General features: G+C 43.7%; 1 protein-coding gene across 4 annotated transcripts in view; it reads right to left on the reverse strand.

Annotated features, from left to right (window-relative positions):
* The window catches only part of smoc2 (SPARC related modular calcium binding 2), a 54,124-nt gene that overhangs the window by 1,255 nt on the left and 27,832 nt on the right, over positions 1–25,037 (reverse strand). For all 4 annotated transcript variants that reach the window (XM_067422479.1, XM_067422481.1, XM_067422480.1 and 1 more), the window contains exons 8-11: positions 22,523–22,709; positions 20,668–20,750; positions 3,326–3,425; positions 1,822–2,069 (exon numbers count right to left, since the gene is read on the reverse strand). In XM_067422479.1, the coding sequence (XP_067278580.1) occupies positions 1,822–2,069; positions 3,326–3,425; positions 20,668–20,750; positions 22,523–22,709 (618 nt within the window). The remainder of the gene's footprint in view (positions 1–1,821; positions 2,070–3,325; positions 3,426–20,667; positions 20,751–22,522; positions 22,710–25,037) is intronic.

Raw genomic sequence — 25,037 nt, forward strand, 5'->3', positions numbered from 1 at the left:
GATTAATAAAGGATCCTATACATTTATGATACTGATAATTCAGCTTTGCCATCACAGGATTAAAAGTACACTATGTAACTTTTTTTTAAAAATTGAAATTAACTTTTTTTAAATGAAATTTACATTATCAATCCACAATCCAAAATGTGTTTTTGTCTTACCATGATTCACTATTCACTAACACAATTTATGCTACGGGCCAGATTGACTAAATAGGGCAAATTAATTCCAAAAAAAGCACAGATGGAAGTGGAAGGTTATGCCAGTGATCTACTGACAACCCGCAAAGCAAAAAACACAGACGCAGCCAGATCATTTCTATAATGACCAACACAATTTAGCAAGAGCAGATGTTTTGAGGGTCAGTAAATAATTGTGCAAATACCAGTAAATTGATTATTTAATCATCTTGCGTGATTTATTTAAATACTCTCCTCCCATAAATGTTGTGTCTGAAAGGGAAACTCTTACATATGCAATAAGTACAAAGATAACCCTGTCCACGCCTTTTCAGTGCTAAATATTCACTGTGCCTTTAGTAAATCCTGACAGTAGCTTTTTACTGCCAAAAGAGGGTTTGCATTGGCTTAAGCTGTTAGTAAATCTGGACCTTAAACTCAAACCTCTGGGGAATCACCCATTAAAAAAAATTATAAAAATAAATATAAAAAAACACAGAACAGTGAACTGAGGAGAGTCTGCTGGCAAATAGAAAACATGACAGATCCTGTAATAAAACCAGAATCAACATTGACTTTTCAGAGATGGCGAGAACTGAGGGATTTGAAATGTTGTAAAAGCAATTCAGAGATGGCATTATTAATACTCAACAGGTGAGTAAGGTATTTTATCTAAAAGGTAAATTGCCATATGTCTCTAATAGAGTTAATTGTAAAGCATTTTCTATTGTGAAGGGTCATATTCATATTGTCATAGGGTTCATATATAGCATAGGGTCATATATATCATATATTCATAGGGTCATATATTCATATTCATATTGTGACGGAACGGCTGTCTCTCCCTTGTTATCAGCCCCACCCCTTCCCTGAAATTGTCGCCGTTTGCCAGGTTCTTGACCGGAATGGGTGTGAGAGAGAGGGGCGCTAAAATACAGAGAACTGGCGGCGAGTGATGAAGCACACCTGAAGATAATGAAGCCTCATCACTGCCGCTGTTAACTGCCAAGCGCACCTCTCGCCAGGAGATCACTCTCTCTCACTGATGTTTCGCATTGGTGTCCACATTGGTCCAGGAAGGGGGGTCCGAGGTCTGGCTTCGATACGGGGGCCGTGGGACCCCGCCCCTTACCTGGAGCCGTCCTATCTGATTAATAAACACCTTCTCGAGGCCTGACGCCACACCCACTGGTCGTTTGCTTCTGCTACCACAATATGCAGAGCCGAAACAACCAAAACAATGTTCTCCTGCAAAATGGCACTAGAGGGCCAAAATTTAGATAGCGTACCTCTAAAATATATGCAAACAGAAATCCCAGTCTATAATTGTAATGCTATTTCACAATATTACTGCTTTTACTGTATTTTAATCAAATAAATGCAACCTTGGTGAGCATAAAATACTTGAATAAAAGACTTTCAGAACCTTTAAACTGAACACAAACATTTAAACAGTTCCGTATAAAGCATTTAAATTGCATTAAAAAGTGCATTCAACAGAGCAACACTTTTGCAAAACCATTGTGTTTTCTGCTACCATTTGAAATCAAAGTATTCACAGCATTCTCTTGATGCAGTGCAAACACTGGTGTGTAGAGGTCCATATATCTGGGTCATCCATGAGGAAATCCATGAGACTCACCCTCTTCCTTAGTGACACCCAGACATCCCATCAGTTCCTGTAGAGACAGGGCCTTATCGTTGCTGATGTCGCAGTACTCCACAAACTTCTTCACACACTTCTTGGGTTTGGATTTCTTACGCAGCAGACGCTTAAATGGTTTGATTTCTTTCTTTCCGATGTCACCGCTGGAATTCTTGTCAAGCTGACTGAAATACCAGTGAACAACTCGCTCTTCCAGAGTATGACTGGGGTCTGGCTCCGACATCCTGGATGAAGGAAAAAATCACAATTGTTCAAGCAAACACTGAACCTGTTTACATGAACATGGTTTTCTGGTTAAATGTCTGTGAAATGTGCAATGTACACTGTCATTTTTTTAAAATAAAATACAAGTTGCTGCCTTCAATTTTAAAGTACAATCAACTTAAAAAAATAGTTGAATCATTTATAACTTATAAAAAAGTTGAAATTGGTTATTTTAATGAGTTGTCATAACATTAGCATATGTGTAAATATATATATATATATTACAGTGTATTAAAATATCTGATGAAGTTTTTCTTTTGCTGCCTAGAAATCTAGACACACCCTAGCGGCAGCAAATCTAATCTGCCGTGAGTGTAGCCTAGCAAATGTTAATACTCTTCTTAGCTGTAAAAGCCAAACTCTGGTCAGGCCAATCACATCCTGTATAGAGTCGGTGGGCGGGCTTAACATAATGACGGCAGACGGTTCCGCGTGCTACTTGTAAATAAAGAATCTGCCGAACGGCGGTCTTTCGAATCAGCTTTGGCTGCGACTCTGGAAGACTTGGAGTTGTGTTGTGCACAAAGTGAAGATGTGTTCGGAGTTTTGCAGACGAAAGTTAAATCTGTCAAAGAGCTCTGCTTCACCTTCGTTGCTCTGGTTGGTTGTAGCGCTATCCTATCGCGTGCAGAGGGAGTTTGAAAGACAGCCGTTTATCCCGCCCCTCGGATTGAGCCCTGTCTATGGTGAGTTTCCAGACCAAACATCTTGATATGAGTCTGGCTTGTCAGGCTAGCCTTACCATAGGGAAGGACCTAAATAGCAGCATTAACCCGACTAACAAAAATGTCTTCTCAGAACGTTTTGTTAACATTCCCATTAAACATTATTGCTGAAAGTTTTCTGTCCACATCCAGTTTTTAAAATGTGTTTTTATTGGTTATGTGACATTCCATTTGATAATTTTGCAAACATTATGGGAACGTTATTGTTGAATGTTCTTTGAACATTCTCAAACCAGTAACATTACTTGTTGTTGCAATGTTAGGCGAACATCCAAAGTTAATAGATCCATTCTATTAACATTACTGAAAGAACGTGTTCATGACCTTGAAAGAACCTTGCCAAAACATTCTGAGAACATTCACTTTAAGCTGGGAATTATTTCAGTCAGTCAGCTAATTAAGAAAATGTTTGTACACAGTAGGAGGGGTCATTTAATTTAATGAACTTGTCCATTACATTTACGTTTGTCAATTCTCAGTCTCTTGTTTACCTGCTGGCAGAGGCCGGATCAGTTACTGCATGAACCATGTCCGTGGACAACGCATCCAACACGCTCGTCAGGAATTCTGTCTTCTTCCCTCCAGGACATCCTGAAAAAGAGGGACACAAGGGTTACGAAAAGAGCAGTGTTTTTTTTTTTAATAACTGCTTACAACAAGTTATTTTATGAAACTCTAGATGGTGCTGGCTGATAGGTCCCTAACGCAACCCGCTGACCATCACTTTAGCCTATTTTCCATTACAGATTTGCCCATAATAATAATTATTGCGAATTGATGGCATTTCCGTGGTTATGTGACTTAAATGTAATTTGTTCCCTTTCAGTCGGTCACGTTCGACGTACGTCAGAACTGAACCGACGAATGGGATCTTACTTTAGAGACCAATCCTACTTCGAGCATCTAACAACGAGCCAATGAAATTTGGCATGCGATCACGCATTCCACGCTCCGCCCCGCAGCGCGGGTATAAATAGGAAGTGGAATGGTAGGTCAGCGCTTTCTACTTCGGAGCCGAACAGTGTTTCATTGCTGTTTCTACGAAGAGCTTCTGACTACGAGTCAAAACCTTCTTGTGAAAGAGTTTGCCAGTGCGGGTGATACGGCGCGTCAGCGAGAGACCGTCCACTTCAGTGATAGAGTGTACAAAGAGCTGTTGGTTCGCTGAGCGTTTCCTTACACACACACATTACAGTTGGTTCGCTGGGCGCTCGCACATACATATCACTGAGAGCTCACGCAGGCTTGCACTATCGAACTGCGTGGAGCCGCGGTCATCTCCCTGAGTGCTTCAGCACTAAAAGAGCAACTTCCTTTTCACAAAAGAGCAACACGGTTTGACCCTGCGTCTTTTTCAAGATGTCATTCAAGCCGTGTGTTTCTGGATGCGGTCGATTTCTGTCTCCGCTTGACGGACACGTTCGTTGTCTCTCGTGTCTGGGCGCACAGCACGCTGAGGCTGCGTTCGTGGATGAGACATGTTCCCATTGCGGGAATATGTCCATTGCAGTGTTGCGGTCCCGTCTCCAGTACCTCAGAAGAGGTGGAACACCATCGTCCATCCCCCGATCTAGTGGTCCTCCAGCTGCGAAGCAGAGGGCTACTACTTTGGCTGATGACCTTGGTGGGGACCTGAGGGTGTCGGTCAGGGTAAACCCGACGGGTCTCACGGCTCCTCGGGCCCCTCCCCCCTCCACTGTACCGGTGGAGCTTCCGGAAGGGCGCGCTGACCTCCCACGTGGAGCGCCAGTCGTCTCTTTTGGGGCTCCGGCGGAGGACCAGATGTCGGTTGCTGCATCGGGGGATGAGCTAATGGGTTCCGAGGATGAAGACTCGGCTGCGTTGCCCCCTTCGGGTGTGACAGCGTTGCCCGAGTCTGACCCGGAACTTACGGCTATGCTTGCCCGGGCCGCCGCAAGTGTCGGGCTTGAGTGGAACCCTCCACCACGTCCCGAACCTTCGCGGCTGGATGATTGGTTTCTCGGGACGGGTCGCGCTGGTTCTCAGCGTCCCGCCCCGGTGCCTTTCTTCCCGGAAGTGCATCAGGAGCTCACGAAGTCCTGGGTAGCGCCGTACAGCGCACGCCAGCGATCGACTGACTCCTCCATCCTCACCACTCTCGATGGTGGTGCAGCTAAGGGTTACGAGGGGATCCCTCCAGTCGAGCGGTCGGTTGCGATGCACCTGTGTCCTAAGACCGCTGCGGACTGGAGGCACGCCCCGCGTCTCCCCTCCCGGGCGTGTAAGTTCTCGTCCGGCTTGACGGGCAAGGCTTACTCAGCCTGCGGAGAAGCTGCATCAGCTTTGCACGCCATGGCGCTCCTGCAGGTCCACCAGGCCAAAGCGCTCATGGAACTGCACGAGGGTGGTTCCGACCAGGCAGTTATGCAGGAACTGCGAGCCGCGACGGACCTCGCCCTCCGGGCGACGAAAGTCACGGCCCGCTCCCTGGGTCGGGCGATGTCCACCTTGGTGGTCCAGGAACGCCACCTGTGGCTGAACCTGACAGACATGCGGGATTCGGACAAGGTTCGGTTTCTAAACGCCCCTGTCTGTCAGGCCGGCCTCTTCGGCGACGCCATCGAGGACTTTGCCCAGCAGTTCTCGGTGGCCAAGAAGCAGACGGAGGCCATCAAAAACATCCTGCCCCGGCGGCCCGCTGCTGCCTCCACCCAGCCGCCCGGGGCAGCCCCCCAGTCTGCTCGTCGCCGAGGGCGTCCTCCAGCGTCCGCCTCCGCCCCTGCTAAGCCCAAGCAGCAGCCTCCACCCGCGAAGCAGGGCGCCGGACGCAAGGGGGCCGCCCAACCCGTCCAAGGGCCCGCCAAGCCTGCCGGCAAGCGCAAGGGGAAGCGGCCCTGAGACGGGCAGCCCAGGGAGAAGAGGAGCTGCTCTGAGGGAGATGATGTCCGCATCCCTCCCACCCCCCCGGAGGAGGACCGGGGGGACTGCACTGGTCACAACATCTCTGCCGCTGGCTCTCCGGAGTCCAGCGGTACCCACATTTTCACAAAAAGAGCAGTTTCCTCTCTCTCTGGGCCCCAAGAGGGTCAGGTTGGCAGTGTGCGACGCCCACGGGCCTTGTCACTCCTTTCCTACCCTCCCGTCGCCAGGGGGCAGCTGTGTGGGCCTCGAGGACGCCCCCGGGCCTTCTCACCCACACACTGCCTCTCTTGTGAGCACTCAGTCAACACTCCGGGCCGCCCACGGGCCTTCCGGGTCGGGGCTGAGTGCTTCACTTCCCTGCCTCCGGGCAGTGGACAGCAGAGTGGGCTCCGAGGACGCCCCCGGGCCTTCTCACCCACTCTCTGTCCAAACCAGGAGTGCTCAGGCAACACTGCGGGCCGCCTCCGGGCCTCCCGAGTCGGGCCAGAGTACTCCGCTTCGCTGCCCCACCCCGGGCACGTCTGTGGTGCCGTTGGTCCCGCTTGTACGGTCTCTGGGGGCCTGGCTAGGTCTCCCCAGGCCGTCTCGCTGGCTCATCCGTACTATCAGACTCGGCTACGCGATTCAGTTCGCACGCCGGCCACCCAAGTACAAGGGCATCCTCTTCACCTCCGTGCGAAGCAGCGATGCTCAAGTCTTGCGGTCAGAGATCGAGGTCCTACTGGCGAAGGACGCGATCGAGCCGGTTCCTCCAGCCGATATGAAGACGGGGTTTTACAGCCCCTACTTCATTGTGCCCAAGAAAGGGGGTGGGTTACGGCCAATCCTGGACCTGCGAGTTCTGAATCGGGCCCTGCACAAGCTCCCGTTCAGGATGTTGACGCAGAAACGCATTTTCCAATGCATCCGTCCCCAGGATTGGTTTGCAGCGATCGACCTGAAGGACGCGTACTTCCATGTGTCTATTCTCCCTCGACACAGACCGTTCCTACGCTTTGCGTTCGAGGGGAAAGCATATCAGTACAAGGTCCTGCCCTTCGGGCTGTCCCTGTCGCCCCGCGTCTTTACGAAGGTCGCGGAGGCAGCCATTGTTCCACTCAGAGAACGCGGCGTTCGGATTCTCAACTACCTCGACGATTGGCTGATCCTAGCCCAGTCGAAGGACCAGTTGTGCGAACACAGGGACCTGGTGCTCAGTCACCTCAGCCAGTTGGGCCTTCGGGTCAACCGAGAGAAGAGCAAACTCTGTCCCACACAGAGGATCTCTTATCTCGGTATGGAGCTGGACTCGGTCAACCGGACGGCGCGCCTCACCGAGGAGCGAGTCCAGTCGGTGTTGAACTGCTTGAATATGTTCAAGAGCAGGACAGCGGTCCCACTGAAATTCTTTCAGAGGCTCCTGGGGCATATGGCATCTGCAGCCGCGGTCACGCCGCTCGGATTGCTTCATATGAGACCGCTTCAACGCTGGCTCAATGGCCGAGTCCCGAGGTGGGCGTGGCAGAGCGGTCAGTACCGGGTCCCAGTGACTCCTTACTGCCGCCAAACCTTCAGCCCGTGGTCCAGCACTTCGTTTCTCCGGGCCGGGGTGCCCCTAGAACAAGTGTCCAGGCATGCTGTGCTATTCACGGATGCCTCCACCACAGGCTGGGGGGCCACGTACAACGGGCATGCAGTTGCTGGTCTGTGGACGGGGCCGCAATTGCATTGGCATATCAATTGCCTCGAGTTACTGGCAGTACATCTGGCACTCCGCCGCCTCAAGGGGCCGCTGCGTGGCAAGCATGTACTGGTCCGTACGGACAGCACCACGGCCGTTGCGTACATCAACCGTCAGGGTGGTCTACGCTCCCGTCGTCTGCTCCAACTCGCCCGCCACCTCCTCCTGTGGAGTCAGAAGCAGCTGAGGTCGCTTCGGGCCATTCATGTCCCTGGTGTGCTGAACCAGACAGCCGACGAGCTCTCTCGTCAGCCGACACCTCCGGGAGAGTGGCGACTCCACCCCCAGGCGGTCCAGCTGATATGGGACCAGTTCGGAGCCGCACAGGTCGACCTGTTTGCCTCTCCGGACTCGACCCATTGCCAGTGGTACTATTCCCTGACCGGGGGTACCCTCGGCACAGATGCACTGGCGCACAGCTGGCCCCGGGACCTACGCAAGTATGCGTTTCCCCCAGTGAGCCTTCTTGCACAGACTCTGTGCAAGGTCAGGGAGGACGAGGAGCAGGTCTTGTTAGTTGCGCCGTATTGGCCCAACCGGACCTGGTTCCCAGAACTCACGCTCCTCGCGACAGCCCCTCCTTGGCCGATTCCCCTGAGGAAGGACCTTCTTTCTCAGGGACGGGGCACGCTATGGCACCCGCGTCCAGACCTCTGGAATCTTCATGTCTGGTCCCTGGACGGGACGCGGAGGTTCTAGATGGACTACCACAAGCTGTCGTAGATACCATCGCTTCAGCTAGAGCCCCCTCTACGAGGCGCCTCTATGCTCTGAAGTGGAACCTGTTCGTTGAGTGGTGCGCTTCCCGCCGGGAAGACCCCCGAAGGTGTTCGATCAGTGTCGTGCTTTCCTTCCTGCAAGATGGGTTGGAGAGAAGGCTGTCTCCCTCCACCCTCAAGGTATATGCTGCAGCAATAGCAGCATACCATGATGTAGTAGAAGGTAAGTCCGTGGGGAAGCACGACCTAATCGTCAGGTTCCTCAGAGGTGCGAGGAGACTAAATCCTCCTCGTCCATCCTCGGTACCCTCTTGGGACTTAGCTCTAGTGCTCCGAGCACTTCAGAGCCCTCCCTTCGAGCCTTTGGCGTCTTGTGAGTTAAAAATCTTGTCAATGAAGACAGTGCTCCTGACGGCATTGGCCTCGATCAAGAGGGTAGGGGACCTGCATGCACTTTCGGTCAACGAATCGTGCCTAGAATTCGGGCCAGGTAACTCTCACGTCGTCCTGAGACCCCGGCCCGGATATGTGCCCAAGGTTCCTACCACTCCCTTCCGGGATCAGGTGGTGAACCTGCAAGCGCTGCCTTCGGAGGAGGCAGACCCAGCCCTGGCTTTGCTGTGTCCGGTCCGCGCTCTTCGCGCTTACGTTGACCGGACCCAAAGCCTTCGGACCTCAGAGCAACTCTTCGTCTGTTACGGAGGCCAGCAGAAGGGAAAGGCTGTCTCCAAGCAGAGGTTAGCCCACTGGATAGTGGATGCTATAGTCTTGGCCTACCAGTCCCAAGACGTGCCTTGCCCGTTCGGTGTAAGAGCTCACTCCACTCGGAGTGTTGCTTCTTCCTGGGCGCTGGCTCAAGGCGCCTCGCTGACAGACATATGTAGAGCTGCGGGCTGGGCGACACCTAACACGTTTGCTAGATTCTATAGTTTACGTGTAGAGCCGGTATCTTCCCGCATCCTCGCCCCCAGTGGCCAGGAGCGCTAAGTGCCCGTTCTAAGTGTCGGCTTGCGAAACGCCACTCCCGTTCTCTGGGCCGGATACGTGCGTCTATTGTCTCCAGTTGTGTTCCCCGGGAAACCGGCTAACCCTGTCGAGCTCCTCCGTCACCCCTCCGGTGTCAGACGTTGCGGACCGTCTGACGCCAGGCCTGCACCCGTATGCTTGTGAAACGTGGCTGTAGGCTGGGTTCCATATGTAGCGGTTCCCTCACGGCAACCCCATATGTGTATTCTTCCACGGTTCCAGCTACCCTTCGGGCTAGCCCCGTGTCTTTCCCTCGACAGAGCCCGCTCTGTCGTCTCTGGGCGTGTTCTTTCCCCCCTTCAATCAGGCTGGAACCACCCCAGAGACTGCCATATGTTGCACTACCCTGCCAGGTTAGTCCTTATGTGTATTCTGCCACCTCTCCTTCCCTGAAGGACGTGGCCCCGCAGCGTACCCTCTCTCTCAAGTACGAGGTAGGCACGCTTTCCCAGCGTTATCCAATAGTCATTCTGAGTGGGTCTTGCAGAAACAGCAGTGACTGTACTCCCTGCTTGGAGCCCTGACTTCCGTACCATACTAGACGGTGCAGTGCGCTCAAGCAGGACGCTGGAAGGGCCAGCATCCTGGCGTTTTCCATAGGGATCCCATTCGTCGGTTCAGTTCTGACGTACGTCGAACGTGACCGACTGAAAGGGAACGTCTCGGTTACGTATGTAACCCTCGTTCCCTGAAGGAGGGAACGGAGACGTACGTCCCGTCGCCAGATGCTGTGCTTCCGCTGGGAGTCCGGTCACCTTCGGCTCCTCAGTAGGAAAAGCGCTGATCTACCATTCCACTTCCTATTTATACCCGCGCTGCGGGGCGGAGCGTGGAATGCGTGATCGCATGCCAAATTTCATTGGCTCGTTGTTAGATGCTCGAAGTAGGATTGGTCTCTAAAGTAAGATCCCATTCGTCGGTTCAGTTCTGACGTACGTCTCCGTTCCCTCCTTCAGGGAACGAGGGTTACATACGTAACCGAGACGTTTCCTCTTGCAATATGTCATTCAAAAAATAATGGCAATAAATGTCATTTTTTAATCTAAGGAGACGTGTTATCCAAGAATTAATGGCAAAGAAAGCCCCTTGTTATTGGGAGCGGCCATGAGGTGTTTTTGGGAGGTAATAGTGCACAATTTCACAGAGGAACTGTGGGCTCAGATTTTCTGGATGAACAGATCAACCTTTTTTGAGATGTGATTGTCACAATGTCCAAATCTTCTGTCCAAACATACGGCGCCATCTTTAAAGAATGAGCATGTGACTTTTACATACACCAGGTGCAGTTGAAATACCGTAATAATTTTCGAATTGCATGAAAAAACCATCTCACGCGAGCGTGAAAACTTTTTGCAATCCTTGGGGGACGTATTTTCAATACGTCCAAACTTAGCCCCGCCCACAACATTTTTAGGTCGGGTGGTTCGGTCTGGCCTCGATCCATAGAGAAATAATTATCCTCGAACAGAAACTGTTCTGACCAATGAAATCATCAGGGCGGGCTTTAGACGATGACGGACTGATGATTAACAGTAACGTAATCATGCACGTCATCAAAGGGGCTTGGATTATATTATTTTGAATCCTAAACGGAGAGCTTGTTTGTATATGCATTCACCTTCACTATTTCTCTCAAAAATGATGATCATGTTGGGTAAGTATTCTGTGTATCATTAAACTATTTTATTTTTTTACAATACCGGCAAAGATCATTTATACCAGCGCACGTGCAGACAGGGTTGCCAAATTTTTACAACAAAACCCGCCAACTACTAGCCCTAAACAATAGCTTCTCGGGGGGTTCTCCGGGAAAAAAATGGCGTTTGGGGGGTAAAATGTGTGTTATTTTGACACGGTTGCCTGCTAAAATTCGCACTCATGGGTCTACATATCACATAATCCCTTACGAAACAAAAATATATTGCAGTATATTGGAAAATATCATGTAATACGTTAGGTAGTATATTCACATATATTGGATTTAATATTTATATTCTCCAATATATTGCATCATATGAAAGCGGCAATCATTTGTGTATTTTGCAATATATTAGAGGAATATATAATATATTGTATAATACCATCAATATATTATTCCATGTATTTACAATATATTATAATATATTTCAAGTAATATATTGGTAAATATATTTTCCTTTCGTAAGGGATAGTCGCTGCAACCCACGGACATAGAAAACAACCCGTGGACTTGGCAACACAGTGCAGTTGAGCTCTGTTGACATTTGACAATGCGTCGCTTCGTTGCTCTGATTGGTTGTAGGTCTATCCAATTGAGGTCTTTCCTGGTTCTGTTGAAACACGGCCCATAATCACAGCCCAATGGAGCAGTTTCAGACTCATATTCTGACTAGAATTGAGTATGACCAGAACTACATATTTTGAACTACTCCATATTGTACTTCACTTTCAATGGCAAAACTCTCTTCAATTTTATTTGCTAATTTTAGTGACATTAAGCTGTTGTTTTATAAAATCCCATGGGAAAAAGATTAAAAGAGAAAAGCGCTTCCTTTCATATGATATTTTACCTTCAGGTTATCAGAATAAACAGCTATGAAGCCTCATAAACAGCTGTTGTGACTGAAATACCTCATTAAGGGTGCGTTCACACTTGTAGTTCGGTTCGTTTGGTTAGTTTGGTCCGGACCAAAAAACAAAAACAAACATAATAGTCCTGGTCCGCTTAGCGTTCACACGGGCATTTTTAACAGCGAACCTAAAGTTACCGAACCAAAGGCACAGGGAGACGCTCACAACCTGATTGGTCGGTTTATATGACGTAGGAGCTCGTTTACCGAACATGCAAAACAATGCTGTGTGCATTTTATGCGTGTACATATGGCATTATTTTTTACCAGAGAACTCATGAAGAGCTCATGAAATGTTCACAACATTCAAAACAACGCTGTGTGCTGGATTAAACGCGGTCATTTTATGCGTGTAACACATATGGCATTATTTTTTACCAGAGAACTCATGAAGAGCTTATGAAATGTTCAAAACAACGCTGTGTGCTGGATTAAACGCGATCATTTTATGCGTGTACATGTGGCATTATTTTTACCCGCTGAGAACTCATGAAGAGCTCATAAAATGTTCAAAACATTCAAAACAGCAGCAGGATTTCCTCCGTTGTGCAAAAGAGATGGCCGTTCTGTCGTCTGTACCTGCTAATAATGGGCAACACAGGAACTTTGATGAGAAGAGCCAGGTATGCTTTTTGTGTGTTTTTTCTAGCATTTTCGAAACATGCTCGTCAGACCAAATATTGATGAGGCTCTTCCTCGCTGCTCTACGTTTGCCCTCTAACGTTAAAGTTACTCATTTTAGATAACGTACACCGATCTTTCCGCGTCGTCAAATCAGCTGCATTATGCGTGGCATCTTGTGACATTATACGTCCGGTTTTTGGTCCGTTTACATGTCTTTGGTCCGTGTTGCGTTCATATATCAATCGAACCGCACCAGAGTTCGTTTGGAAGCGGACCGAGACCCATCTTTTTAGCGGTCTCGGTCCGCTTGTTTGGTGCGCACCAGAGTTCGGGTGGCAGCGTTCACATTATGTTCAAATGAACTGCACTAACCGAGCAACCGCACCAGGGTTCGTTTTAATCGAACCAAACATGACAAGTGTGAACGCACCTAACTCTACTGCTCTGGTCCTAATTATTGAACTATATATTATTTGTCACAATAACTGTGAGCATTTCTGTCATTTTTTCCACTCTTATTTAGCAAGGATGCATTAAATTGGTCAAAATTGACAGACATTTATAATGTTACAACATATTTCTATTTCAAATAAATGCTATTCTGAACGAAATGTATCATGTTTTCCACAAAAGTATCAAGCAGCACAGCTGTTTTCATTGATATTAAGAAATTATTATTATTTGACACCAAATCAACATGATTGATGAAATATGATATGGTTCTGCTAGCATATAATGCTCCACTTGCTAATGGCTATTTTGGGTACTGACACCATAGGTGGCCCAATAAACATTGGGAAGATGTAGAGCTACACAACTGCACTTAAAGATGGTGGAAAGTAGGAGAGTTAAACTATGTTACGGCTTAAGAGATTCTTCACCGCCCTGCCGTAAAAATCCGACCCCTATCCTGTGTGAGGAAGATGACAGCTGCCAATCAAACAGAGGGTTTAGGTTTATGGTCACAGGTAAAAGTCTGCAGTGTGTGGGAACTGGTCTGTGGATGTTTGGGTGAAGCCATTCAGAAACATGTCCAGGTCATAATTCACCACAAAAATTAGAAATTTAGTTTTGCATACTGAAATTTAAGCCCTTTTTTTTAGGATTATATTGAATTTTGCCATTATTTTGAGGTAAATCTGATGTACAATACATGTATTATTATTATTATTATTTCAGGAAATTTGTGTCCATCTAATTTCAGTTGCTTGTGTTAAGTATATGAACATGTATTACGGCTAACCTGCTATTTAGATAGTTTAGGAGTTTATCACACTACCCCTTCGTTCACACCCATTTGTCTTTTCATATAAAGAAGGGGAATGTGTGTGTGTGTGTGCGTGTGCGTGCGTGCGTGCGTCCCTAAGTTACGGGGACAAAATGTCTCCACAAAGATGGCAATATCCAAAATTCAAAATGCTTCACTTTTGGGGACAGTTTTTGGACCCCATGAGAAAAACAGCTTATAAATCATACTTAGTTATGTTTTTTGAAAATTTACAAAAAAGTTTTTAGGTTTAGGTAGGGGGATTGAATATACAGTTTGTACAATATAAAAATCATTATGTCTCTGGAAAGTCACCATAAAACACAAAAACAAAATGTGTGTGAGAGTGTAAGAGTGTGCTGTGCGCGCATTTGTCTTCACATGCTGAGCTGTTTATGGTCAGGCCCAGGGGCAACAGATTCTCTGGTGTAAGAGGTCCTTGTGAACAGGTGTGTGTAAGTGTTCAGGTAAACAGTCCTCACACAGAGGAGTAAATGACATTTAAACATGTGCAGGTTTACAAGATGAGCACAGAATGCTGAGAGTTTTTGAGTGAGTGTCGTGCTGAAGAGCTGCGTGACTTTCTGCTCCTCGCTGAGACCAGACACAGTAAAATATCCGTCCCACCTGTTCATACCACATTCTTCTCGCTTTTCAATAAAAGTTTACTGTAGTCTAGACGTTCAGTAACAAACATTTCTGACCTTTTGAGAATACGTTTTGCTCTTGGAATTTTACATTACATTTTTAATGTTTCTTCAGGTTAAGTTTTAATATGAATTATGAATACCATTTTGAGTGAGCTGTATTGCTTGAGGTAGGAAAGGAAATACAGCCTAAAACATGTCTTATCTATACAATTTGGTTAAAAAAAATGTGTATCTATAATTTTGACAAATATTGAAATTACCTGTTTTGAAAGGCAGTCCAATAGATTGCTGTAGGGATGACATATTTTTGTGAGCCAAAACCTGGACATGAGTTTGCAATTCATTACTTGCAGTTCCATCGTCCTGAAGTCAGTGTGGTTTTAAATGGTTAAATGCTTGAAATAAACTCTGGTAAAAACAAGTTTGTGGTGATTTTTGTAAGCTTTTACTCGTCTCTTAAAACAACAGTTGCAAACTAGTGTCTACTGTTCTGTCCACTTTCACAATCTTGTTGAGTTTATAAATTGCGCTCTTGCAAGCTGTTGCAAACTCAAACTTTCAGGAAAACGTTTTTTAAAACAAAACATTTCAAAACAATTTCGAACGTCATGGTTCGAATAGCGTGTCAAACAGCTGAAATCATGTGACATTTGCGATTCAAATCCTGAATCGATACGCTGATTCATAACCATTCTAATCTTTGTTTTGAAATCGGCCCGTCACTATATAAGTCATTATTTAGGTGTTTTTGTGCCCATAAAAACGTCTCGGTTACATATGTAACCCTCGTTCCCTGAAGGAGGGAACGGAGACGTATGTCGGAACTGAACGACGAATTGGGATCTGACTCAATTCGTCGGTCAGTTCCGACGTACGTCGAATGTGACCGACTGAAAGGGAACTATTCTCGTTGCTTCATAAAATGATTGTAGAGCCACTGTAGTGAGATGGGCTTTGTAACAACATCTTTGGTGCATTTTATGGGTCTTGAGAGAGGATATGAAATTGGATTTCAACAAATATATCTACATTTGTGTTCCGAAGCTGAACGGAGGTCTTACGGGTGTCGAATTAGGGTAAGTAATTAATGAGAGAATTTTCCTTTTTGGGTGAACTTACCCTATAATAAAGCTCAAAATATCTTCCATAGGGTGTCTTTGCTGACCTCTTCTGGGGAAAATAAGAATATAACATCATATTTCATAACTCTCGCCACTAGGTGGCCTTATTGTTATATGGAGCAAATGAGCTGTTCCACTGTGTCCTAAAGTGATTTCTCATCAGTATGCAGATACACAGGTATACATTTTAAATATTTTGGGGGGGGTTTTAGAATATTTTTTGTTTTAATTTTTGCTATTTTTATGTGTACTGAAGCATTCCATGAATTCCTAAGAGAGTCAAATTGACCCGCGAGGGACTGGTATGTTACTTTGAAAAATTCCAACCACAAAACGCCTCAAATCCAGTAAATGTTTTGTCTTTTCGTGGTTCAAGTGTGACATAAGTCCTAGGGTCTTGAATTACTCTGTTGAACACTCAATTTTTAAATGTTTATCTAGACCGTATAGACTGAAAGAGTTGTCGGAACGCGGAAGCTTATGCTGCGTCCCAATTCCCCTACTTATACTTATACGTCCTAAAAGTACGTACTCTTTTTGTGAAGAAAAAGTATATTTGAGTGTGTAGCAGAAAAGTATGCAAGCTTCAGGACATACTACTTCGTCATCTATAACGGACTCTGTCACTTAGTTACGTGCATCTCATCACCGTTTAACTGCCCTGTCAATCATCGTCAGATTCGTTACTGTTAAAATCCTTTATTTCCTTACTGTATCGGAGAGAAATGTAGTCGCACGTTGATCTGCCATGCGTGGGCATTTAAAGGAAGTGTATGTAAGATTGTGGCCAAAACTAGTACTGCAGGTGTATCCCCTCTCCCCCTCCCCCATGAGTTGAGGTTGCCAGATAGGCTGCAGGATCAGCAGGAACATTTGTAGCTGCAGCTGTGGTAACTAGAGCAGATCTGGCAACCCGGATGCAGAAACACTACTGACTTCGTGATTGATCGATATGTGGAGGGCGGAGCTTCAGGCCAAAACATCAACATCAGTTGAGGCCTGCAACAACAACTTTTAAATGACAATATCCTGGCTGGACTACTGATGTCAGTAATATAAGTATTTGAAATGAACATGATTTTTTAATGTCTAGTGACATACCAGGACTGTTTTATGATTAATTGAAATAAATTTCTTACATACAGTTCCTTTAAGGCAGAGATTCTCCTTATGTGTTTGCAGTTTAAATACAACGATACATTTAAAAGTTAACAGCCAAACGTGTCATTACACAAGTTCACAGTGCTGTTTAGGTGAGATATAATGTGGACAACACTGAATAAATATATTTTTGTCAGGTTAAATATTGATAGTTGGTCACTCAAACACCTTTAGCTAAACCTACTTAATACTTAACCGTCGGACTTGCACATCCGTCATGTTTGTAGTTTTTTAACGCTTTTTATCTGCGTTTGTAGTTCTAATCGAACCCTTGTCCAGCTCGCAATGGGTTGTGGGCAATATCAGCCGTTAGAGTGCACATCGATCTGTACTTCAAATTCGGACCAGAAATAGTAAACCTAAATCCTAAAAACCTAAAAAAATTAAAAAATCCTTTTCAGTTTTTGTTGAGGGATCCGGGGATGTTAACTTCTGGTTTGGCCTAAAAAATACATCATCATTTACTGCAGTGCTCTTTTAAACCAACAATATTACACAAGATAATGACCTGAACTTTTTCTTTAAGACACTTCTAATTATAAGAGCATGAGAAATAAAAAAAAACACACATTAAGACATTCAATGAACTCTCCAGCTATATCACCTGATTAAAATGCTGAGTCAGAAATCCCTGAGCAAACCCATCCAGATCCTGCATTTTACAACAATTCAGCATTACCCAGAATCCCACAGCTTGTGGATCTTACATAAAAACTCTCAAGTTGCAACAGAGTCATGAGAATTGCGGTATTGGCAGTGGCTTGTGGACGTTTAGCTGCCAGCAGCCGCCGGCCCCCATCAGCCCCCCTTCTACACCACAGTTAACCAGCCATGACCAGAGAGCTGCTCACACAACAGCACCTGTACACATGCTGCTGGCAGCCTGAACGTCCACACACACACACCTGAGGAACACAGGAGTATTTGTTCACATTTTGAGATATTAGAATATTTATCAAAGTGCACAATAACAAAGCTAGTCTGGTAGTGGAGACTAAGGCCAGCGATTAATCTAAGTTGGGTCATTTCCATATGCAGTACAGATTCATGTTGCCATTATATAAGTGAGATACAATATTATTCAATACAAAAATACAAACATTTAAATAAAATTAATTGAACATTGGGGTTCATTTGAAATAATTGCAGTATTTTGGTTTGAGTAGTGTAGGCTACTATCCAGTAAGAAAAATGGGCGCTTTGTTTTGTCATATCATATCAGATAAAACATGTATCCCCCGTATTGAGCACAAGTTTTTATGCACAATTTTAAATGTATGCGCATCTTAGCATTCAAATTCCATTCCCATTGTATACGCTATCCTAAAATGTGCATAGAAATAGCCAGGATGGAAACATTGTATTTTTACTTTTTTACTTTTCTCAAATCCAATTAGTTTTTTATTATTAATTTATCATTTTTTACTGTGTCCTCACTCTCCATCCTGGTAGTCTTGTGTAATATCACTTAGCGGCCATATTTGCAACGCCCCCGGGCAGCTATTTCAGGCATTCAATTTAAAGAAAGGAGAAATGAAATCTCAAATACTGCTTGCTGAACTCAACTCAACAATTAAATAACATTTAAAATCGGCAACAAAATCTCACATGAGCTGTCTCATTAATGTTGATTCTTATGCTCAAATAGCTTTAAAAAACATCATTTTTCAGGCTAGACTAGCCAATGCGCATGTGCAGCGCTAAGCGTTAAGGAGTCTAAGTAAGGTCTCTTCTGTACAGTGTTGCCAAGTCCGTGGTTTTCCCACTGTTACCGCGGGCTGTTTTTCATGTCCGCGGGTTAAAGTGACCCCAATTATGTGATATTTAGCCCCAGAAATGCTCATTTTAGCAGGGAACCCTGCCAAAAAAATAAGAAATAAATAACGTATTATGCTATATTGCTCATTGCAGTTTCTTTAATTTTTAAGTAATAGTAGTGGACCGCCTTTCTATATCAATAGTTTTTGGTAGTATCCCTTTAAATAATAAAAGCCAGCTCCTTGATGTGAGCATCACCCAGGAAGTGACATCATATTGGAGGGGATGTAAACGGCAGAAACAAACGTGAGTATTAGCAGTTGGTTCAATTAATTCTGTGATGCATTGTGGTGTTAGTTGGTTTGAGTCACTCCAAAATGTTTCATCCTGTCTGATAAAATTACATTAATCAGTATAATAATATAAGACTAAAACTGAACTTTTCCTTTTACATTTGAAAAAATTCCCAAAGGGAGGTGTGTCCCATTCCAAAATAAATATAGCACACGTTAGTAACGCACACACATTCTCACACCTCTGACTGCTTCAAAAGCCTATTTCACCACTTAATCTTAATTAAAGTATGAAGATAATCCTATTAGTCAAAGTCTGGCCAGGGTTACTCTAGAATCTGTTATCTGGGACTGAGACAAAGCACAAAAGCATTTCTCATGTACTTACACTAACAAAACAACGCCATGGTAGTTGGTATTCTTAGAAGTACCATGTGCTGTAAATGCCATAGCGCATTATAATGGCAATCATTCAGCATCATCGTAGATATTAAAAATGCAGTCATATAATTAAATCTAATACCATGTTGGTAACACCACAGTACATTTTTGTAAAGGTGGGTATTTGACCTGAGCAATAAATATATGCATGATTTTTCCAACCCGATCACACATAAATGCGTATAAATAGTACGAGTGTGCAATGTCGTGGAATGTATACGCCAAGACTCATTTTGGCGTGCATATGATACGCTGTTTTCCGCGTGCATATTTTATGGCGTATATGAATATGAATTGAACGGTTGAACTGTTCGATATAGTCATAAAATTCTTGATTTTCATTCATCTTAACCAACCATTAAAACGTTTGGAATCAGTAAGATTATTACTATATGTTAATGTTTTTAAAGTCTCTGATGCTCTGAGGATGAATTTATTTGATCAAAAAAATACAGTAAAACTATTTTTAAATTATAAACAATATTATTATAATCCATTTCAGTGATGGCAAAGGTGAATTTAATTTTCAGCAGCATGAGTTCGTGACTCCAGTCTTCAGTACCACATGATCCTTCAGAAATCATTGTAATGATGATTTGCTGCTCAAGAAATATTTCTGATTATTATCAATGTTGAAAACAGTTGTGTTGCTTCATATTTTTGTGGAAACCATTATACATTTTACTAGGATTTTTTGATGAATAAAAAGTTCAAAATATTCTGTAACATTAATGGCTGGATTAAAATATTAATTTAAAATTAATTTAAAAAAAACAACCTTTGAACAGTAGTGTATATTATTAATAAAATTATATTGAATCTGTATATTTTCAGTATACCACACCGTCCCCATACAGAGATGTAGTCTAATCTAATCAACAATTAATTCATTCTGGAAATGGAAGTCACTCCCTCGTTTCCTTTTTGCTGTTTTTTATCTGTGCCCTCCACTCCTTTTCCCCTGTTCTTCATCACAGCCACTCCCCCACACTCATCCCTCCTTGTCATCCTCCTAAGCTCGTGCTATCTATTGTAATCTATCTTTTCTACCTCCCCTTTCGTCAGTGAGATGATCTGTTAACATCTTGTCGTCTATGCAGACCGCAGGGTCGTGGGAAACCAGGAGATGGTTTTAGACTCTAGATGTCACACACACATACCTGTGCACACTTGAGCTCACATACAAACACAAACATAGATACACATACACAAATCCTTGTGTGTTATGCATTTTGAAATGTTGAGTATTATTTTGACTCATTTTGAGTATATACATTTATATCAAACACAACTAGAATATAATTGAAATATATACAGTGAACAACTGGTAAGTGCACCTACACCCAACGTATTGAAATTTACACTTTTTGTTTTTTAAATATTTTTAATGGATATATTTATTTGCCTCTTTTAGTATTTGTAAAATTGTTTGGTTAAAAAAAGCTTTATGATTTTAATTTTTTCATTTTGTGTCTATTAACCATCCTCTTTCTAGTACTGAGTTGTGAAGTATATCACTCTCTCAGCAAACCTTGCACAATATTTTGCCATCTTAGCTCACCCTGCAGATGTCTGCTCCTGTAATGGTCCTTCGGTTTGTTTGGATGGGCTCTGGCGTTTCCATCACATTTTGGTTGTTCGAATCTACAGCGAGAGAGAGAGAGAGAGAGAGAGAGAGAGAGAGAGAGAGAGAGAGAGAGAGAGAGAGAGAGAGAGAGAGAGAGAGAGAGAGAGAGAGAGAGAGGGTGAAAAAACTAAAGCGAAATACAAAGCATTATTGTTTGCACAGAGATGAGTCCAACAGCTCAAATATTCCACCAATGCTGAGAAAAATTATCTTTTTTTTAAAGCTGCAGTCCGTAACTTTTGACGCTCTAGTGGTTAATAAACAGAACTGCAAGAACATTGCAGCCGGATCTACTTCTCTTTGATTATGTCTATGGCGAGTCACACAGGGACTGTGCTCCTCCGCAGCGGTTCCTACCAGACCGGTCTCAAATAGTCCCAGTATAAACACTTATTATAAGTGTGCCATTAAGGGTAAGACAAAAACACGGTTTCGAAAATGGATTCATGTTGTATATTCTCGTTATATCATTTTTGAGAATGTACAAAACACAAAAAAAGTTACGGACAGCAGCTTTAAATAACAGGGAGACAAGATAATACTATTGAATAAGTAAAGAGCTAATGTTATTAAGTTATCTATCTATCTATCTATCTATCTATCTATCTATCTATCTATCTATCTATCTATCTATCTATCTATCTATCTATCTATCTATCTATCTATCTATCTATCTATCTATCTATCTATCTATCTATCTATCTATCTATCTATCTATCTATCTATCTATCTATCTATCTATCTATCTATCTATCTGTTTTTCATTGTATCTATTATAATCCTATCTGCCTATCTTTCCACAGAAACAGACATAGACACACATATACATTTTTTTTTTTACACAGATCCAACAAGTGCACTAGGATGCAATCACTAGAAGGCCAGCTCATATACCGGAAACAGAGGAATGGGATGAGAGAAAAGTGGACAAAAAGAAAAAGCGAGTAAGAAGTGTAAGACAAGAGAAACATTCATGGCCCCATTAGGAGAGTAAATGTGCTCCAATCACTGCCAGGCGACAGAGAAGGAGAGAGAGGAGGGTGATGGGAAGGTAGCAGTTCCATGCGTGCTCTAATGTGCTGTCTGGCACACTGCCTGAGGCTTTGTTAACTCAATACCACATTTGGCGATGGTCAGAAATCCACAGCATCATTCCATTACACTCATTAAAGGTGCCCCTGTATGCAGCGGGTGTCACTGACCCTGACAAACACACTCACAATGTTTTGTCATTCTGCCAGATTTCTTGATCAGGTTATGCAACCAGCCTATTAGGAGATGAGCAGTTAATCAAAATGATTTGATGGTATATTTAGCATCATGGATTCTGTTCTCATCAAGTTGCTCTCAGTGGTAAAAGAGACTGAATGAGATTGGGCCAAGTATTGGCCCCTGAGAGACTCCAAAGCTCAATTTTGTACCCCATAGTAAGTCAAAGAAAGAGACCTGCCCCGGGTGTATATTAGATGTACAGAAAGAGAACAAGTCGACTGGCACTTACCATTTTAAAAGCTAAGTGGTGGGTTTTTCCTTTCAATAGAGACAAACTGCTTAAGTTGTATTTTGGCAACTAAATAAGGACGGATTTGTTTCTTTGAGGTGCGAGGCATTTTACAGTGTTTAATATACCATTTTGTTAAAGCAGATGTTAAAGAGACGTGCTGTAATAACATCCTTGCAGTTGTATTGGAGAAATTTCCATCAGATTTTTATGTAATAAGTGGATCTCCGAGCTAAAATGACAGAATGGCACTATACACATACCAATTTTTTTTAAGCAAAACATTACCTTGTGGATGTGCCAGGTATGGGTCGTCCAGTGTCCACTAGGACACACCAGCAGTACCCGGTGGAGGGATGGCACTGGACAGGTTTGTAGAGGCCGCCGTGGGCGCAGTCAGGTACAAAAACCGCTTCATTTTTATGTTGTCTTGCTTCTTCCTGTGCCGACAGCTGCTCCTGATCACACGAGGTGTCTGAGGTGAAGTGAGACAGAAGAAAGGAGTGAAATACAGCAGGAGACACAATTTGAGTGAGTAAGTGTCTGTGTTCTCTGTGGTGAAGAGAGGCCAAGCATCTGTGTTGCTGTACAATGAAAGTAGACAGTGACCAGGAGCTGTCAAGCACCAAAAAAAGCACCTTACAATTTCCATAAAAGAAGTGCACTAATGCATAAAACGTTTGAATAGGAACGGAACAAGCTCCAATCTAAAATAAGGATTAAAAAAATCCAGGGTTTGACTAATATCTTGTCTACTAAGATACTCTTGATTTTGGAAGGCAGCACAGATGCCTCATTCACTAACCTGTTTCCCCGGAAAATTCGAGCATATTTTATGTCATTACGTCACATCGGTACACATAAAAAAAGTGTCCCGGCTAGTAGGCTATATCGTGTGAAGATGTTGGAGGTGAAGAAAATAGCCTTTTCTTACAGCACTTGATATAATTAAACTTATCAATGATGGCAGATCCAGAAAAGTTCAAATGACAATCCAACATTGTAAAATGATGTAAAATGATCAAAAGTCATTGAAGCTCAGAATCTTGTAACATGTGGTCTTCACCTCACAGCCAGTGGACAAGAATCGGGATAGGACTCGGGCAGAAATCATGTTCATGGATGCTTTTAATAATGTTATTGTTGTGTAAAGCAGAGCAGGACCGAGTGTTGTGGAGCTGAGCAAGGCCGCTGGAGCGATTGTTATACAAACACGCACCTCGCCAGCAGCGGGACTTTTATTATGACAGGACTGGGCACAGTCGCCAGCGCCATTTCCACTTTTCCGGTCATGAGTATGAGGTAACGCAGCTCTGTTTATCATTTGATACATCTGAGTGTGTTGAATATAATGTTACGAAGTTCCTCTGTGCGTTAGCTCGGCGGCTGCTATGACACTTGTTCACACTGCTAAGAGTAAAGCGTTTCTGCCAAATAAAACTTGGAAACCGGAAATGCAGGGTAACGCAGATATGACGCAAGTGACAGGCGACTCCCTCAGACGTGCCGGATCATTGGTTAAAATAGCAATTCTCTCACAATTTACAAATAGTTGGAAACATTTAGGATATTGTAAGAACTCAACTGAACAAAATGTATAACACTGCCTAGTGGTTTTATTTTACTGCAAAAATCCTACATAGTGCACCTTTAATTGCCAGTCATCAATTACTCCTTACATAGTTATCTCTAAAATTAATTTGAATTGGTTTCAGTTCATTATGGTGCCTTCCTGCATGCAAGAACATTGCCTGTGAACGACTGGCCAGACTGTAATACCTCAGTCACAGCCATTGAGAGATAGATAGACAGCATGTTGTAGGGAGTGAGAGAAGAAAATCAGAGAGAGTGAAAGTGAGAGCTTGCCTGCAGGAATGTTTATGACATTAAGACTGAACTGGGCTCCTGCGACCAGCATAAATATTTACACGTTGTCTCAGTGTGTCTGCGTTCGCAGTCACTTTGAATGAAGATAGTGACCTTGGGCAGAGAATCGCTGCATAAAGCACATTGTTTCAGGAAAACAGTGGCATCTTAATGCTTTGTTTCAGTCCTGAGCATGAGCTTAGCCATGAGGTTCAGATACACACACACACAACGACAGTCCGAAACACATGAATGATCCACATGGAACAAAACCTTTCAGCTGTGAGATGTCTCTGCATCAGGAACCAATCATCTCATGTGCCACAACACAGCTCTCCAGCAATGCTTTGAGCCGCCTCATCTAATGCAAGCAAGATTATGTGAGTTGAAAAGGAAAGATAAAAAAGAAACGAGGGAGAGGATATTTTATGCAAAAGTCAAAGGGGTGCTAAGGTATTGTGACTACACTGTAAAAAAAGGTCAAAGCCTGAACATTTTAAGTACAATCAACTTGGATGTTTAAGTTATTTCAACTTATATTATGTTAAATTGACTTTTAAAAAATGTGTTACATCTTGTATAACTTATTTTAAAAAAGTTTAACATTTCTTAACGATGAGTTAAAACATTATTGGACGTATCATTTTTTTTACAGTGTATTTGCCAGCCCAGGACATATATGATATGGGGTTTCTAAAGTATTCATTTTATTTATTAATAATAATAATAATAGTCATAATAAAACTAATAATAATAAATATAGTCATACTGCTAATCAAAAATTTGGGCATAAATTGTTTAGCCATACAAACAAACAAAGCAAGCGTTTTTAATCAAAAATGTTATCAGAAAAATATTGATTTTCTTTTTCCATAAACTGAGCCATAGTTGCCAGGGTGTTGCTTTGATTGCCCCTTTTCTGAGTGGTATTTAATGC

Source organism: Pseudorasbora parva, chromosome 17 (genome assembly GCF_024679245.1).
Source record: "Pseudorasbora parva isolate DD20220531a chromosome 17, ASM2467924v1, whole genome shotgun sequence".
NCBI classification, from domain to species: domain Eukaryota; kingdom Metazoa; phylum Chordata; class Actinopteri; order Cypriniformes; family Gobionidae; genus Pseudorasbora; species Pseudorasbora parva.